General features: G+C 35.3%; 1 protein-coding gene across 6 annotated transcripts in view; it reads right to left on the bottom strand.

The window, feature by feature from the left end:
* znf385d (zinc finger protein 385D) overlaps positions 1–19,235 on the bottom strand; it is a 104,147-nt gene that overhangs the window by 46,587 nt on the left and 38,325 nt on the right. For 3 of the 6 annotated variants that reach the window (XM_077720167.1, XM_077720165.1, XM_077720162.1), the window contains exon 1: positions 11,578–11,749. In XM_077720167.1, the coding sequence (XP_077576293.1) occupies positions 11,578–11,599 (22 nt within the window). In that variant the 5' untranslated portion in view covers positions 11,600–11,749. Of the gene's footprint in view, positions 1–11,577; positions 11,750–11,906; positions 12,002–19,235 lie in introns of those variants that run through there. The other 3 variants (XM_077720163.1, XM_077720164.1, XM_077720168.1) reach the window with 2 other exon arrangements.

Here is a 19,235-nt window from a genome sequence, read left to right as displayed (position 1 = left end):
GGAAATGTTTAAACAATTATCGACTCATGGAAAAGGAATGAGAAAAATAATTAACTTAAAAAATTCAGCCCCGGAAGGCAGTTTAACTTATCAGCATAAAATTTGGTGGACATGTCGGACGTGAGTAGAGCTACAAAAAAGCCTCAAGAAACAATGCTGAAAAAGATGCCCGAACTGGGCTATGTTGGCTTGAAACCAGCATTTCAAGGCCTACTTCCATGAATTATAAGAGTCAATTTAATAACTAATTTCCTATTTTAACCTGCTATTTGACTACCATAAAAAGTCTTCCAATTTCAAAATGCCTGTTTACTTTAATGAAAAAATTCCAAATCAACGTTATCACAACACTTTTAAAACGTCTCAATCGACAACAACTCCATCGAGACAAAAACTCAAACATTTTTCTTCCATTCCGCCAACGCGTTGACCTCAGTCCAACGTGTCCAGACACAAATTGGTACATTCCAAACTTAATAACTGTCAGCCATGTTTACTGGAAGTCCTAAATCTCATCAACGGTCGCCAATGGCAACATGTCAAAGGCATTAAAGCCGGTCAGCAATAATGAATTTAATACACTGGACAAAAAGGACAACATAGCTTCGCAGTTTCCACATCCCCTTAAGACGAGCGTGTCTTTTTGTTATGGCGTCTTCGAGAAGTGAACGTCCAAATGGGATAACATCCTCGAATGGAGCCTGGAATGACTTGCGAGAAGCCGAAACTCAAGTCAGCCTTGACGAATTGGCTCTCCGACTGAGCTAAAGTACTCATAAGACAAGGTTGCGTCTCTGTGAGGAAGATAAATGGACTACCGTATTTTCACAACTATAAGGCGCACTTAAAAGTCTTAAATTTTCTCCAAAATAGACAGTGCGCCTTATAATCCAGAGCGCCTTATATATGGAAAAAACAGACAACGAAAAACCACCACTGTCGGATATTAAAAAAACACAAACGGCTGAACTGAAACAATACTGTTAAATATGCAGAAGCCATCTTAGTTTACAACATCTTCCGTCATATAGCTCCTCCCCCGCTGCAACATTTTATACAAAAAAATCCAAAACATCAACAATGGCTGGCTCAATAGGTGACTGTAAAGTAGTGAGTGCTTCATACCAGGGAGTCAATAGCAATTACCGGATTTTCACCACTATAAGGCGCACTTAAAAGTCTTACATTTTCTCCAAAATAGACAGTGCGCCTTATAATACAGTGTGCCTTATATATGGAAAAAATGTCACTCATTGATGGTGCGCCTTATAATGCGGTGCGCCTTATAGTCGTGAAAATACGGTACATGTCGTAAATGCTTGTACCAAAAAGAGCTTTTTACCCATTTTTCGATATTTTTTGCTATTTCCGATTTGTGATTATCTCTTATTTACTCCATTTTTTATTTTTTAACTTGCTACATGGTCTATTCAGTCCATTAATTCTTCCTTTATTTACTTTTAAAGCAGAACAAGTTCACAACCTAAATGAATTAGCCAAGTTAATTACTTGCATTAAATCATCCCCGATGAGTCAATATGAATAAAATGTAGCTTCATTTGGCAGCACATTAAAAATAAAATTGTGTGTCGCTACTACTTTTGAATTCGTTATCAGAATTGTGGGCGTTACCCGAGTGATTAATTGCGGTTAATCCAGGGTAATTAAGCGTGTCATCGTTTCTTTTATAATAAAAATGTGGAATTCATTATGGGATGGCGTGTATGACGCCGGGATAAAGTAATGACAGGGAACCTGAAATTAAATGAGTTTGTGACCAGCCTAGTAGTTTTTGGGACATTCTTAGGTGAGGTTAAATTCATATTGTAACTATGTATGGTAGTACCTTGAGATATGAGCTTAATTTGTTTTGGAACTGAGCTCGTGTGTCAATTTACTCGCAATTTAAATGAATGTTTCCCATAGGAATGAACTAAAAACTAATTAATTTGCTCCCAAAAACACCAAAAACAGGAAATTGCTAAATTTTACTCGTATCTCAAGATAAATATTTGCCCAAAATTTGTCTTGTATCGCAAGATAAATATTTGCCCGAAATTTTACTCGTATCACAAGACAAACATTTGCCCCAAATTTAACTCGTATCTCAAGATAAATATTTCCCCAAAATCTTACTCGTATCTCAAGATAAATATTTGCCCAAAATTTTACTCGTATCTCAAGATAAACATTTGCCCAAAATTTGTCTCGTAACTCAAAATAAATTTGCCCGAAATTTTACTCGTATCACAAGACAAACATTTGCCCAAAATTAGTCTCGTATCTCAAGATAGATATTTGTCCCAAATTTGTCTCGTATCTCAAGACAAATATTTGCCCAAAATTTTACTCGTATCTCAAGACAAATATTTGCCCAAAATTAGTCTCGTATCTCAAGATAGACATTTGCTGCCAATTTCTCTCGTATCTCAAAATAAATATTTGCCCAAAAATGTACTCTTATCTCAAATTGCTCGTATGTCAAGGTGCTACTGTATAAGTTCGTAGCGCATTCATACAAAATTAAACCCTCTTATTTTTGGGACACTGGTGCCATAAAACCAAAATTTTGGAGCGATTTTTGATAGATTTGCACTTGGCTGCCTTTCCCATCCTTAAAACAAATTCATAATTTTGTCAATGGCTGCCGATGAGTTAACGAGGAACCTTAAAAAACGCCCCAAAACCGACTTGAAGTAGATCATTGACAGGACAAATTGGATGCAGTATCTCCCGCAGAGGAAAAAGAAAATTATTAGGTCAATCCCGAAAGGCATCTGTGGCTATATCACGTGAGGTGGGGGGGGGGGGGGGGGGGGGTGGGGGGGGGGGGGGTTGGAGTATTAGTGCCCGGGTGCATGATGGGTAATCGGCGCATCTGCGAGGCTGCCACTCTCAACGCTGGAAGGGCCGAAGCGATTTTGGCGCCACATATGCTTCCACGCACGGATGGCGCTCGCCTGCCCGCCCGCCCGCGGTGCTCATTTCGCCAAAACCAAATTTGTTCATCCAGCACAGATGGGAAATTAATTAATTGATCTTTTTTTCCTTTTTTTTTTGTTAATTTATTTTTAATTCGCTCTGGTGACGCAACACACATGTAACGTGATGGACACCAACGAAGAAGAATCCAGACTTTGGTCTCGGAATTCTGAGTTGAAAAGAATGGAAGGAAAATAATGTGTTGAACAAGAATGGGACGTTCATGTCATTATTCTGATTTGATTCAGATCTTACTTCATTGTCATAATTCTGTCTTAATCAAGATTTTACTTTATTGTCATAATTCTGTCTTAATGCAGATCTTACTTTATTGTCAGAAATCAGATTTTACTTTATTTTCTGAATTCTCACTTTGAGTTAAAGATCCGAAATTTGAAAAAAAAAGGCGGCCAAGATTTTGACGTTAAAGTAATATATACATACATATATACATATGTAAATAAATATATACACATATATACACATATACATATGTACATATATATACACATACATATATACATGTATACACATATATACAAGTATACACATATATATACAAGTATACACATATATATACATGTATACACATATATATATACATGTATATATGTATATATATATATACATGTATACACATATATATATACATGTATATATGTATATATATATATACATGTATATATGTATATATATATACATATAAACATATGTATACATATACATACATACATATATATATATATATATATATATATATATATATATATATATGTACATATGTATATGTATATTTATGGATATATGTATATGTATACATATATATATATATATATATATATATATATATATATATATATATATATATATATATATATATATATATATATATATATATATATATATATATATATATATATATATATATATATATATGTATATATATGTATATATATATATATATATATATATATATATATATATATATATATATATATATATATATATATATATATATATATATATATATATATATATATATATATGTATATATATATATATATATATATATATATATATATATATATATATATATACCTATATACATATATATATATATACCTATATATACATATATATATATATCTATATATATATACCTATATACATATATATATATATACCTATATATACATATATATACCTATATATACAGATATATACCTATATAAACATATATATACATATATATACCTATATTTTTTTAACTTTAAGGTGCAATGCGTTCATAATTGATTTTATAGTAAATAATTGTCTACTTTAAAATCAGCAACAAGAATGAACTGAAAAAAATAAATGTAAAAACAAAAATGCACGTTCTGGATTTCCTATGTGGCTCCATTTTTTTTAATTAGGTCTACAATGTCTTCTGTGTCTGTCTTACTACTGAAACCAAGAAATTTCCCAAATACGGGAAGAAAAAAAAATCTAATCTAATCTAAAACAGTAGACTTTGATATTTACATTAACATTGAAAAATCCACCTCTAAAGTCATCCTGAACAGTATTTCCCAAAAACACTTAACTTACTCCGAAAGATTTGACAGCAAGTGCTTTTATTGTGAAATATCAACTACTTTTTACGTTTCAATAAAAAAAAACCCAACCACAAAAGTTAGTCAAGTCGAATGAGACGTGTTATGGCTACCTTGCCTTTTATTTCACATTATTGCTCTGCATTTCTAGCCGTAAATGTCCAAGAAGGACCATTTTTGGACATCATTGAGACGCTTTTCCACTGGCCTACGGGGCAGAAACCTAACCGCAACATTTAACGATATCATCCTTCCCGATAAAACCAAAATTCCAGGCTAAGTACTGCACTCAACTGTCCGAACTGGCGTTTATTAGCGTGTTGGCGGAAGAGACTTAAGGTAAATATATCTGGCGTGTCCTGAAAATAACACACGAACGACCCCGAGCAAAAAGCAGCTCTTGAGCAGTAAATATTTGACTTGTTTTTTTGGGATTTTCTCTACACAGGTGGGTTTGGCACGAAGGCCAGAGGGTCCAGGTGTCCCAAAAAAAGGATGCAATGTCTCCTCCAGGTTCTAATGAGGACAAAATAGTAGGGACAACAAGGTGGTGAGAACCCAAAACAACCTATAAAAACGTAGTAAAAGTGCTTAAAGGTTGTGTAAAGTCAAATTAAAATGGATATATTGTCATATTGGGTAAAAATGTCCTGTTAGTCAGTGCAAAATGGCGGAGCTTGTTCGCTAATACGAGAGGAGTATATAATACTTCTTGTTTGTGTGTTATCTTATTGTGAGGACATTTGTGGGCATTATTTTGGGAATATTTTGAAGGGAAGACAAAAGTAAACAACCCTTGATAGGTTGGATCTGAAAGTCAGGGTGGGGGTGGAGCCTATAGAGACAAACAGGAGAAGAAAGGTATCAAAATTTTAAAGAAAATTAGAATGAAGTTTAGTGTAAGGTTAGATTAAATGTATTTTTGAGTAAACTATAAAGTAAAAACTATAAATTAAAAACTATAAAGTAAAAACTACGAAGTAAAAACTACGAAGTAAAAACTACGAAGTAAAAACTATGAAGTAAAAACTATGAAGTAAAAACTATGAAGTAAAAACTATGAAGTAAAAACTATGAAGTAAAAACTATGAAGTAAAAACTATAAAGTAAAAACTATAAAGTAAAAACTATAAATTAAAAACTATAAAGTAAAAACTATAAAGTAAAAACTATAAAGTAAAAACTATAAAGTAAAAACTATGAAGTAAAAACTATGAAGTAAAAACTATAAAGTAAAAACTATAAAGTAAAAACTATAAAGTAAAAACTATAAAGTAAAAACTATAAAGTAAAAACTATAAAGTACAAAGTAAAAAGTATAAAAGACAACATAAAGTAAAAAGTATAAGGTAGGCACAAAGTCAAGTAAAATGGAATGTATTAAGAAATATTAAAATGTCATTTAAAAAAGATAGAAGGCCTGGAAAACACCAAAAACAAATAAGAGTGGACACAGCTACTGCCACTGGCTTCCGCGTGACGGCGCCATGTTGGGGACAAAAAAAACAAAACATTATTTGGACAACGTTGGCGGGCCTGATTAAAAAGCCTAATGGGCCGTATGTGGCCCGCGGGCCGTAGTTTGCCCATATCTGCTCCAGACGAATCTTAACTATGACATTTTCTGTGAAAAATACAACCACCCAATTCCTTATTAGTTGTCAAACTCACTAAATCCCCCAAATAAGAGTCCTTAAAAACCAAACTAGCCAACTTCCAGTACTATGACATCACAGCATTTCCGCCATTTTCACTTAACCTCGACAACACCACCAAAAAAACATCGTCACCTAACTAAACTAATTCTACAAGTCAATTATTTTCCGAACTTTCCAGGCACGACTACAACAAAAGTTTGATTTCCCCTTAAAAAAATAAGTCCAAATCCACCTCGCCTACACAATCTGACAAAAAAACCGTCTCAGGCTATAGTGAGGCGTCTCAAAAGGCCATTGGTTTGTCGGAATCGGCTCACTCGGGAGTGTAATCACATTGGAATAACTATCAAAATGGGTTCATCATAATTGGATTTCTTCTATTTGCTGAGAGGAGAGCGAAGCGGCGGTGGCGATGGCGGCGATGGCGTTCAGACCGCCGGACTCTCTCGACCTCCATCTCCAGTCGGCGACACGAAAAAAAGAGCGAGTAAGCGCCGGGAGGCGATTCATTATTAATGTCAGTCGGCGTCCTCCAGACATTTTTTTTTTAAAACTGGCTCTCGCCACAGCTCTGTGTCCAGATAAGTGAATGTTGAAGGGTAAGGCAGAGGACGGCCAATGAACTTCCACCGCTAGGCCGTGTGACGCTTAAGGCCGCCTGTTGGTAATATCGGACTCGACATATAGCAAATATGAATTCAGATATATATTTTTTGCATGAAAACAACGACAGTAGTGCCTATACTTACAATATGTAATGGATTTTTCGTATAAATAAGTAGTATTTTATCTGTAGATATTCTAGTTTGTTCTGTAGTCCTAAAAAATAAAAGTAAAACAATTTAAAATTGACCAATTCAACCCCGAAGATATTTGCAGTCTCCAATTTTTGTATATAAGACATGAAAAAAACACAAAAAAGATGAGAAAATTAGCCATTATTGTATTTGGGTGAATAATTTGGGGGATTTTGTCACTTGGATCTTGTTTTAGTATAGTGGACGAATCATTTGCATATCAAAAGTGTTTTTGTAACTTGAGACTGTTGTAAGTAGAATCCTTTGTAAGAAGAGTTGTTAGTAAGTAGATTCGTTTGTAAGTAGACTCGTTTGTTAGTAGATTCATTTGTAAGTAGTCATTTGTAAGTAGATTTATTTGTAGGTAGAGTCATTTGTAAGTAGTCATTTGTAAGTAGAGTCATTTGTAAGTAGAGTCATTTGTAAGTTGATTCATTTGTAAGTAGAGTCATTTGTAAGTAGAGTCATTTGTAAGTAGAGTCATTTGTAAGTAGAGTCATTTGTAAGTTGATTCATTTGTAAGTACAATCATTTGTAAGTAGTCATTTGTAAGTAGAGTCATTTGTTAGTAGAGTCATTTGTAAGTTGAATCGATTGTAAGTTGAATCGATTGTAAGTTGAATCATTTGTAAGTAGAATATTTGTAACTTAAATCATTTGTAAGTCGAATCATTTGTGAGTCGAATCATTTGTAAGTCGAATCATTTGTAAATTAGAATCTTCTGTAAGTAGAATCATTTATAACTAGAATGACTTGTAAGTAGAGGTACGACTGTATCAAGAAAGTACTTATCTCCATCTCCACCCCCGCCCCCCCCCCCCCCCCCCCATGTTTTCACCTTTAGTAATTGGAAGTGCAAACCCACAGCTGCGGTAAACCAAATCTTCCCGGCAATTTGTAATTATAGCTTCCTGTGATACGAACTTAAAGGGATAGCGAGCGCGTGGCAACCCCCTCTGGGGGGGGGTCCTCTCGGTAATCTGAGGTTAACCAAGGAGGCGTTGAAATCCGGCCCGCCGCAAAGCAAAGCCGCTTCTTTTTTTGCCTTTCAAGTTAACGCCGGCCGGGGTCTTTTGGAAAGGCTGACGTCGGTCGGGCAGGACAAACTGTTGGATGAATAATTGAGGAGACGCGTGGTCTTCTATTGGCCACTCAGGATGCTTAAAAGGTTGAGCCATGCGCTTGTTTCACTCGGCTTTGATCGCAGATGAGTTAAAAACATCGATCGGTTGCGAGAGAGGGAAACAACGGAGGAGATTACAAGGATGATGTTTAGGCTCTTGGATTTGCCCAAAGACGGGGATAGACGTCAACAAGCTTGGTTGGAATGGGTTTTTGGCTTGGATAAACGTCATTGGGACTCAAATACGATTGGTCGCTGTTAAAAAAAAATGGATACAGGTCTATTGTCATAGATGGAGATGGATTTAAATTCAATAATTTATGGTTTTCAGGAAGGAATGTATTAGCATTTTTTAATGAAAATAAATAAAATTTAGAAAAATTGTTCTATTTAAGGAAATTAAAATGAGTTAAAAATATGATTTATTTCGCCATTGAACAATTATTTTTTAACTATATACGGAAATTAAAATGAATTAAAAATATGATTTATATCCCCATTTAACAATTATTGTTTTTACTTTATACGGAAATTAAAATTAATTAAAAATATGATTTATTTCCCCATTGAACAATTTTTTTTAACTATATATGGAAATTAAATTTAATAAAAAAATCTGATTTTTTTCCCCATTTAATTTTTTTTTTAACTTTATACAGAAAATTAAATTAAATAAAAATCTGATTTATTTCCCCATGAAACAATTATTTTTAACTTAATACAGAAATTAAAATTAAATAAAAATCTGATTTATTTCCCCATTTAACAATTATTTTTTTACTTTATACAAGAATTCAAAATAATTAAAAATCTGATTTTTTCCCCATTTAATTATTATTTTTTTTACTTTTCCAATAATTTATCCTCCAGAGTCTTGGGGGTGCTGGAGCTCACCCCAACCAAGAACACCTCAAACTATTAGCCACCCAATCACAAAGCACAATTAAACTCAAGCTCACAAATCACCAAGTCGGGAATCGAACCCAAATCCAATTTTACCGCAAACCTCAAAGTCACCACAAAAGAACTTTCTCGGACCACCCAAACAAACATAACAGTCCACATCTAGCCCCCTACCCTACCGTTGTACCACCCTAACAACAACCAGATTCTCCAAGCCCACTCTTACTCCCTCTAGCGGCCACAAACCACATTACACCCCATTTAACAACTACCCCAACCTCACCAGCATTCTCCAAATAAAGTTTGACAACAAATAAACTGGGCTACACCTTTTTTATGTTTTTGATATTCCGCCACCCTCGGCGAATAAATTTAGTCTAACAAGCCCGACGCGTATTGTCGAAAAACGGCGACCGGTCTCCCGCCGGCGTTGGCGACCTCGTCGAAAAACGTCCCGCGGGCTGGCGAGAACGGGGGAAGCGATATTTTCCCGGCAAATTGGACGCGGGTAACGACATTTTCCTTTTCATTAGGGGCACTTGAAAAAAAAAAAAATACAAACGTTATTACTCAGCTGACCCCCCCGCTGGGAGCATTTTTCTCATGATTGTTGCGCATTATCTCGCAAAAATTCATGCAGAGGCCCAAGGCTGACAGTGTGAAGACAATTTCTCCTTTTAAAAAAAATGATGCATAATACATACAGAGAGGTAGAAAGGGAAATGAAAAATGAACAGAATTCTGTCTTAAGAAATATTAGGGTACCGTATTTTCACGACTATAAGGCGCACCGCATTATAAGGCGCACCCTCAATGAATGGCATTTTTTCCATATATAAGGCGCACTGTATTATAAGGCGCACTGTCTATTTTGGAGAAAATTGAAGAGTTCTAAGTGCGCCTTATAGTGGTGAAAATAGGGTAATTGCTATTGACTTCCAGGTATGAAGCACTCACTACACACACAGTCACCTCTAGAGCCAGCCATTGTTGATGTTTTGGATTTTTTTTGTATAAAATCTTGCAGTGGGGGAGGAGCTATATGATGGAAGATTTTGTAAACTAAGATGGCTGATCTGCATATTTAACAGTATTGTTTCAGTTCAGGTGTTTGTGTTTTTTTAATATCAGACAGTGGTGGTTTTTCGTTTTTGGTTTTCCTGTTTTTTTCCATACATAAAGCGCACTGGATTATAAGGCGCACTGTCTATTTTGGAGAAAATTTAAGACTTTTAAGTGCGTCTTATAGTCGTGAAAATACGGTAAATGAAAAGTCAACTGAGTCAGGATGGAAATCGCCATAAGTCACTTAAGGGGGAAGTATACTTAATTAATGTGAGGTCGGGAAAGTGGAATCAAAAATGATGATGTATGTTTTTATTCATATTCCAGGGCATGCTAGGTAAGGTGAGGGAAAAGTTTTGAGGGTGCTGGAGCTTGTTTCACATAAAAATTCAAAAAACAACTTTTAAAAAACAACCACCAATTCCGCAAAAAATGCACAATCTACAAAATCACCTAAAAATTCAAAAACCAACATTTTAAACCCAACCACCAATTCCGCAAAAAAATGCACATTCTACAAAATCACCTAAAAATTCAAAAACCCACATTTCAAAACCAACCACCAATTCCGCAAAAAATGCACAATCTACAAAATCACCCTAAAATTCAAAAACCAACATTTTTAAAACCAACCACCAATTCCGCAAAAAAATGCACATTCTACAAAATCACATAAAAATTCAAAAACCAACATTTAAAAACCAACCACAAATTCCGCAAAAAAATACACATTCTACAAAATCACCTAAAAATTCAAAAACCAACATTTTTAAAACCAACCACCAATTCCGCAAAAAAAAATACACATTCTCCAAAATTACCTAAAAATTCAAAAACCAACCTTTTAAAACCAACCACCAATTCCGCAAAAAAATGCACATTCTACAAAAACCCCTAAAAATTCAAAAACCAACATTTTAAATCCAACCACCAATTTATGCAAAAAAAATGCACATCCCACAAAATTACATAAAAAATTCAAGCCAAAATATTCACCCAAAAAACTTCCACCCAAACAATACATTCCCTCCCCACTCAAACATCCACCAACCCACCCAAAAAACACATATTCTTTAAAAAAGTTTGTAATTCCCACCCACAACAAAGCAAGTCAATTCCCACCACTAACACCACTACCATCATGTCCACCCCCCCCTCCCTCCCTCTCCTCCCATTTCAAGTCCAAATGCCTTTATAATCCCCGGGATTACTCCCCCGCTCGCCCGAACAAGGTCACCCCCGCCCTCCTACCCCCCCAAATCGGACCCTGTCTCCCTTTCCCTCTCCCTTTCCCCACATCTCCACTCTCTTCTTCCCCCCCTGGCGACCTCTCTTTTATCGTTTCCCACATTTCTCCGAGCGTCTCACCTGCCGGACGCCACGGCACGCCACGCGCGCCTTCACTTTGATCCAAAACGCATTTCAAAACCCGCAAAAAAAGGGGGTTACTCACCGAAAAAGATGCTTCCCTCCATGTCCGCTGTTGCGTTAACTCCCAGTCAGCGTGTGCATTTCTAAAAGGATTGGTCGTACACTTGTGCGTGCGCGCCTGTCCGCTTTCGCCGTCAATTGTCGGTCGGCAAACTGCACGAGGATCGCTTTCTCTCTCGTCTCCTCCTCCCTCCTCTTTCTCCTCCCCCAATCTCTCTCTCTTTCTCTCTCTTTCTCTCTCTCTCTCTCTCTCTCTCTCTCCCCCTAAAGTGTCTATCTCCATTTTCCAGCCTCTCCTCTCCCAGGAGGTCCTCTCATCTTTGTTTTATGTGTCAACCAAGACTCTCTTACCTTTTATTTCATCTGGCGGCTTCTTCCTAGCTCAGGTTTGGAGTGGAAATCTCTTTGGTTGCCATTGACGGCGATTGGCGTCCAATCCGATTCAGCTAGGGAGAGACAGGGATTGGTCAGAGACAGGAAATGTGTTCATCAATTCAATGACAACATCATAAAACATCCCGGCTTCTACCACTTAGACCTACTGCCCTCGAGAACACTGGTGTGAAAGTGGCGGCCCGGGGGCCAAATCTGGCCCGCCGATGAGTTTTGTGCGGTCCGGGAAAGTAAATGATGAGTGGCGACTTTCTGTTTTAGGATCAAATTAAAATGAATGGTATAGATGTATATTATATTTCTGGATTTTACCCCTTTTAAATCAATAATTGTCATTTTTCATCCATTTTTTTGTGTTTTTTAGTTCAAAAATCACTTTGTAAAATCTAAAGATGTATTATAAAAAAAGCGAAAATAAACATTGTTTTAGATCTATAAAAAACGGAATATTCAGGGCTTTTAATCCAGTTCTTGAGGAAATTCAAATGAAGATTGTACATTATTACCCATTTTTGCACATTTTAAATCAACTGCAAAAATTTGTGCTAATTTGAATGTCCAAAAATTAGCGACTAGCACAATCGAGAAAGCTGTCCATATTATTAATCGATTAATTTTGGCAGCCTAGTTGGAAGACATAAAGGCATAACAAAAAAAATGAGTTAGACCCCCATGCTCTAGAGGGCGCTATAGAGCCATAACAGCCAAGACAAACAGACTCAAGAACAGTTTCTTCCCAAGAACAGTCCCCATACTCAGTTTCTGCACCTAAAACCTAATCAAGACTTACTACTACTACTAATACTACTACTACTACTTATACTACTTATTATGTTGACCACTTATTAATCTATTACTATTTATTTAACATCACTATATACTAATTATCTATGTATTTGTTTTCTTGTTTGTTGTTGTTTGTCCATAGCCTCAGTTGTTATAAAATACATAATATTTATGTAACCATATGTACGTATAAATAAATATTTACCTTGTCCCTTTTCAAATAAGAAATGCACAAAAGAAAAAAAGGGAATATTTTCTTTTCACCAATTTTCATTTCATCGTTTCCCCTTTTATTTCATTTTTCTTTTCAAAGCTAAGCCTTCTGGCATGGCTTTTTTTTTATACATTTGTGAAGAACTATTCATGACCAATGGCCTGTTCTTAAGTCAAATTGGTTGGCGGCGATGCAGTTTCTAAAGGAGACCTGAAAATGTCCAAAATTAAGACACACTCAAAAGTGTTGCTTCTAGTTCCAATGGCTGCCTTTCTGTGTCTTTTGCAGTTTAGCTTCTTCAGACATTTTGGTGCTTCTACCTCGACAAAAATCCCTGTTAGTCATAGCAAATGGCGGAGCTTTTTCGCTAATACGAGAGGAGTATACTTACTACTTCTCGTTTGTGCGTTATCCTATTTTGAGGACATTTTTGTGTATCATTTTCAGACTATTTGGAAGGGAATACAAAAGGAAACAACCCTCGATAGGTTGTATCTGAAAATCAGGGTGGAGGCGGGGCTAATAGAGGGGGGGCGGGGCTAATAGAGCCAACTCAAGAGAACAAAGATATCCAAATGCTAAACAAAATTTGAATTAAGTATAGTGTAAGGTTAGATTCAACTTATTTTTGAGTGTCTGCATTGTAATATAAGTTCATTTAAATTTTTTGATGTTATGTTACGAGCGCGTTGCCATGCAAAATGTTTACCCCCTCTTGGCCCTCTGCAAAATCTGTCTAATTTTAGTACTAATAAACACATTTTAGTACTATTAAACACATTTTTGTACTATTAAACCACTAGTTATTTGTTACTTTGTTAATAGATGGCGAATTAGAACAAATACAAAAATATTCCAAACCAATATCCTGTTTTTGGTGTTTTTTCAAAAGATTGAAACAAATTAATTTGTTTTTAGTTCATTTCCATGGCAAACATTGATTTGAGTTACAAGTCAATCGACATATGAGCTCAGTCCCAGAACAAATTAAGCTTGTATCTTAAGGTACCACTGTACATAGTTCCAATATGAATTTAACCTCATGTATAATGTCTCAAAAACTACTAAGTAACCCCCTATTGATGACAAACTCATTTAATTTGAAGTTCCCTGTCAAATGGTCGTGTGTTATCCTATTGTGAGGACATTTATGTGCATCATTTTCGGAATATTTTGAAGGGAAGACAAAAAGCAAACAACCCTTTATAGGTTGCATCTAAAAATCAGGGTGGAGGCGGGGCTTATAGAGCCAACCCGGGAGAAGAAAGGTATCCAAATGTTAAACAAAATTTGAATTAAGTATAGTGTAAGGTTAGATTCAAGTTATTTTTGAGTGTCTGCATCGTAATATAAATTCATTTAAATTTGTTGATGTTATGTTACGAGCGCGTTGCCATGCAAAAAGTCTACCCCCATATCTGCACTTCGCAAAATCTGTCTAATTTTAGTACAATTAAACACAATTTAGTGCTAATAAACTACTAGTTATTTGTAACTTTGTTAATAGATGGCGAATTAGAACAAATAAAAATGTTTTTCCAGAAGGTTGGAACAAATTAATTCTTTTTTAGTTCATGTCTAGGCCAAAATTTACAAATAACTCGACATACGAGCTCAGTCCCGGAGCAAATTAAGCTCATATCTCAAAGTACTACTGTACATATACATAAAAATGTATATACTACTTCTCATTGGCAAGTGGTGGTACGTTATCCTATTGTGAGGACATTTATGTGCATCATTTTGGTAAAATTGTGAAGGAAAGACAAAAGCAAACAACCCTCGATAGGTTGCATTTGAAAGTCAGGATGGGGGCGGGGCTAATAGAGCCAAACTGGTAGAAGAAAGGTATCAAAATGCCAAACAAAATTAGAATAAAGTTTAGTATAAGTGGCTGAATTCTCATAATTTCTACAGCTGGTCTCTCATTGGTCCCTAAAACCAAATGACTGATCTTCATATCAAGGTCATCAAGACCCACATGTGGACTGCGTTTTCAGCGCCAAAATATGTGGCACGCGCCAACAGATTTGGATTGACGCCTCCAAGCGGCAGGTGGTGGCTAATCTTCTCCAAAATGGAGGTAATGATGATGCGGGTCGTTCAACAGCCACTCAGCTGGGGCTGTTTGGATTTCACAACCCCGTAACGTCGGAATCGCTCTTCGCCGACGCCATCTATCAAGTTGGCGTTGAGATGGCGAGTTCCAGAAGGCGGGGGTTGGGCCGAGAAAAATATAAAACTGTTATGCTAGCTGCTAAGCTTCAAGAGCACAGCTGCTTATTTCCCTGAGGGGTCACCACAAAACCCAAAACGGAAAAAAAATCTAAATAGTCAATTTGAGGTTCATCAGGTGGACTTGCGGTGATTTAGCAAAGTTGACGTCTTAGAAATAAGACGCCTAGTGGTCATAAAGGGGAATGGATGGGAAAAAATGACTAAAATGGCAAATTATGTCAAAGGTCATAGATGTCAAAAGAGTTTGTTTGCAGTTACTTATTATTTTACTTTTTTTGTTAAATTAACTTCAAAATACATATAAAATAAAAATTAAAAAAAACAGTCTTTATATATTTTATCTACTTTTTGTATTAAAATAATAATTTTCAAGTTTTACGATTAGCCGAGTATATGTTTGCAGTTCCTTAATCCTTTACTTTTTTTGTTAAATTAATTTTAAAATACATATAAAATAAAATAATAAAAACTGTAAATATTGTATTTTTATTTTTTATCTATTTTTTTAATTAAAATAATAAATTTCAAGTTTTATGTTTGCAGTTCATTATTTTTTTTACTCATTTGGTTAAATTAACTTCAAAATAAATATAAAATAAAAAAATTAAAAACAGTAAACATTGACTTTTTATTTTTTAACCAATTTTTTAATTAAAATAATAATTTTCAAGTTTTACGATAAGCCAAATTTATGTTTGCAGTTTCTTATTCCTTTACTTTTTTGTTAAATTAACTTAAAAATACATACAAAATAAAATAATAAAAACAGTAAATATCGTTTTTTTATTTTTTATCTAATTATTTAAATTAAATAAATAATTTTCAACTTTACTCTATGCATTATTTTTCCTTCGGTTACGTATTTTATATTAAAACGTAAAATCCAGATTAATATGAGAATAAAAAAATAATTTATGCATGAAGCAATTGATGGACAGGTGTATAAAATAACCACTAATTAATTAATCATCAACAAAGAGGTAATACTTGTGCTAGCAAGTGCTAGCATTCCCAAGCTAGCAGAGCTAACAAACATGTTAAGGGTTCCAATTACTGAAAAGACCACAAAAGAACCAAAAGGCTACCATTTGATATACTATATCATTATTATCAAATATTTATTGAAGAAAGCTAGCATTTGAAATGGCAAAATCAAAGCAAAATCCCGCCCTCTTTGATTACATTTACATGAGTGCATTTAAATTGCTTCAAGATTAGCAAGCGGGACAAAAAGCCAGCACGGAACCCGACAACAATTACCACTGGAAAAAAAAATGTCTTCACTAAAGTAAAATGTCACGCCACACATTTTTCCCATCAAGTTATTATCTTTTTTTTTTGTTATCCTTTAAAAGTCAACATGCTAATTATCCGCATTGTTGGTGTAAAAAAACTTTCTATTCCGCCACACTGTAAAAAACTAGCTAAAATCATGGAGGAAAAATAATAATAATTTATATAATTATGCAATTCATTCATTTTCCAAACTGCTTATCCTCACAAGGGTCGCTGGGGGTGCCGGAGCACACCCTAGGGCACTAGGCAAGGGACACTGAATCGGTTGCCGGCCAATCACAGGGCTTCAGGAGACAAAAAGTGACCAATCTTATAGCTAAAGGCTATTTAGCGTGTTAGCCAGCTAGCCTAGCGTGCATATTTTTGGAATTTGAGAGGAAACTGGGGTCCCCGGAGGAAAAAAAGCAGTGGACCCCAGTTTCCTCATATCCCAAAAATATGCATGCTAGGCTAAATGGCTAACACGCTAAATAGCCTCTAGCTATATGATTGGTCACCTTTTGTCTCCTGAAGCACTGTGATTACTATTGCTATATCAAGCAAGATCACCTTGAATTGGTAGCGGCCAATCACAGAGCTTCAGGAGACAAAAGGTGACCAATCATATAGCTAGAGGCTATTTAGCATGTTAGCCAGCTAGCCTAGCATGCATATTTTTGGGATTTGAGAGGAAACCAGGGTTCCTGGAGATAAACTACACAAGCCCAGGGAGAACAGTCAAACTCCACACAGTAGGAACCAACCTAGGATCGAACCCACGACCCGAAAACTGCGAGCCCAAGGCGCTAACCACTTATCCACTGAGCCAAAAACTGATTCTTTTTCTTTTTTTTTGTTGAAAGAAAATTAGAATCCATTGAAACGGTTGTGCTTAGATCATTTGTTAACTTGGCAATAAGTCATTTAGCTAAAGAAAGAAAGCAAAATCAATTAGCAAAATAATCAATGACAACGTGTTAGCGAGTGATTGCGAAAGGTCTCCAGCGCAAAGCTTGGCACTGATTGGCCGAGTGTATCGCTACGGCTGAAGGTCAGACATTCATTGAGCGATTCCATCCCGTGAACATGCTATCGACTACAAATGAGATGCTTTTCTTAATCAAAGCCACCCGCGCTGAAAATGACACGCGCATGTTGTGTTGTGTTGTCGAAGCCGAGCTGAACGCCGCCAATCAGAAAACAAGAAATAAAAATGTCTCGGCATTTCTCGCCTTCGGGCTTCTTTCAATTTATCCTGGATTCTCGTTCTGGCTCAGAGGGAAGTGGATTGCTGTAAATAATATTTTTTTGGGTAGGTTTTCTGTCAGGGTAGCGAGGGTGCGGGATCATACGTCGTTAGCTTGACGGTCACTTTAACAGTGATTTCAACAGGTGACATTTAAACAATTAATTAACGATTTGTTTGGGAGAAAAAAGTCTGTTATTTTTTTTTATGTAAATAAATTGGGTTTTTATTTATTTATTTATTTTAAATTTAATTAGATTTAAATCTTATTTAAAAAAACTGGAAATATTTTAAAATAAAAGGGAAACTGATTTTTTTCATGGTTTTAATTTTTTATTAATGGATTTTTTTATGGATTCTTAATTCATTCAAAACAAATAAAGTGGAAAGAAAAATATTTTCTGTTTACTGCAATCAAAGTATGTTGAATTATCGTTGTAATGAATTAAAATAAAATATTTATAAACATTTGCTTTTCCAAGCAGTTAGGACAATTCAGGAATCAAACCCTCGACCCTACAACTGCGATGCGCTAACTGCTAATCCACTTTTTTAATCCACTTAATTACTCATAATTCATATCTCAGAAAATGATGAAATCTGGTCACTCAGTCACAAAAAAACATTACAATTTAAATTAGGAGTTTAATTGGTCATATTATTTAATTTTCATTTATTATTTGACACCCCAATGATCCCATTTTAGATTTTTATGCTTTTATTACTCAAGTATAAGTAATTCATTTCAAGACCATTTTTAAAAAGGTTCATTTGAATGACTAATGAGCTTTTCGCTATCGATTAGCAAACATACACGTCTTATTTTTTCGTCCAATCATAGCCATCGATGTTTTTTAACCTTGTTCCAAAGACGTTATTTGTCACAGTGTGGAGGAGATGCCCAAGTGTGCTCCGACCTGGAAGCCCGGATACGCCATTAATCCCCATGTCACTTTCACGACGCTTTCCATTAGTTTTAGGACGCCGGGATCGCCGGGGAAGCCAAAATCGGGTTCCGTTGGGAGCGCCATGACCCGCCGGACCAAAAAAAAAAATGAAGCGCAATCGTCCTAACCGAGCTCTTCCGAGACGGAGGAAATTGCACCCCCGCTTTGATCATCTCCAGCGGAGGAAGCGCGGCAAAATGTATTCCGTCCGCCATGCGTATCAAACGGAGACAACATATGTTTCCATATCAAAGCAATTTTTTTTAACCAAAAAAATAAATAAATTGAGAATAGCATCCAACTAAAAGCATATAGCTTCAATCATGCAGTTTTAGAAATCATGATGGCGCTGGGACTAAATAATTATCTGATTTAAATGTGTAAATATTGTCTTAGTTAAAGAAAATATATCAAAATCTGGGAGCCATTTTGGGTGTTTTAATTTTGCTAGTTATTGAGGGAAAAATACTTATTAATGCAGAAGTATTTTTTGAAGTGAAATTTCTTAGATACAGTATGAATCAAAAGCACATTATTAGGTTCAATATCATAAGGACGTAAGTATGCCTGTATTTGTAAAT

The sequence above is a fragment of the Stigmatopora nigra genome, chromosome 7, assembly GCF_051989575.1.
Source record: "Stigmatopora nigra isolate UIUO_SnigA chromosome 7, RoL_Snig_1.1, whole genome shotgun sequence".
NCBI lineage: Eukaryota > Metazoa > Chordata > Actinopteri > Syngnathiformes > Syngnathidae > Stigmatopora > Stigmatopora nigra.
This window is presented reverse-complemented; position numbering and strand designations above follow the sequence as displayed.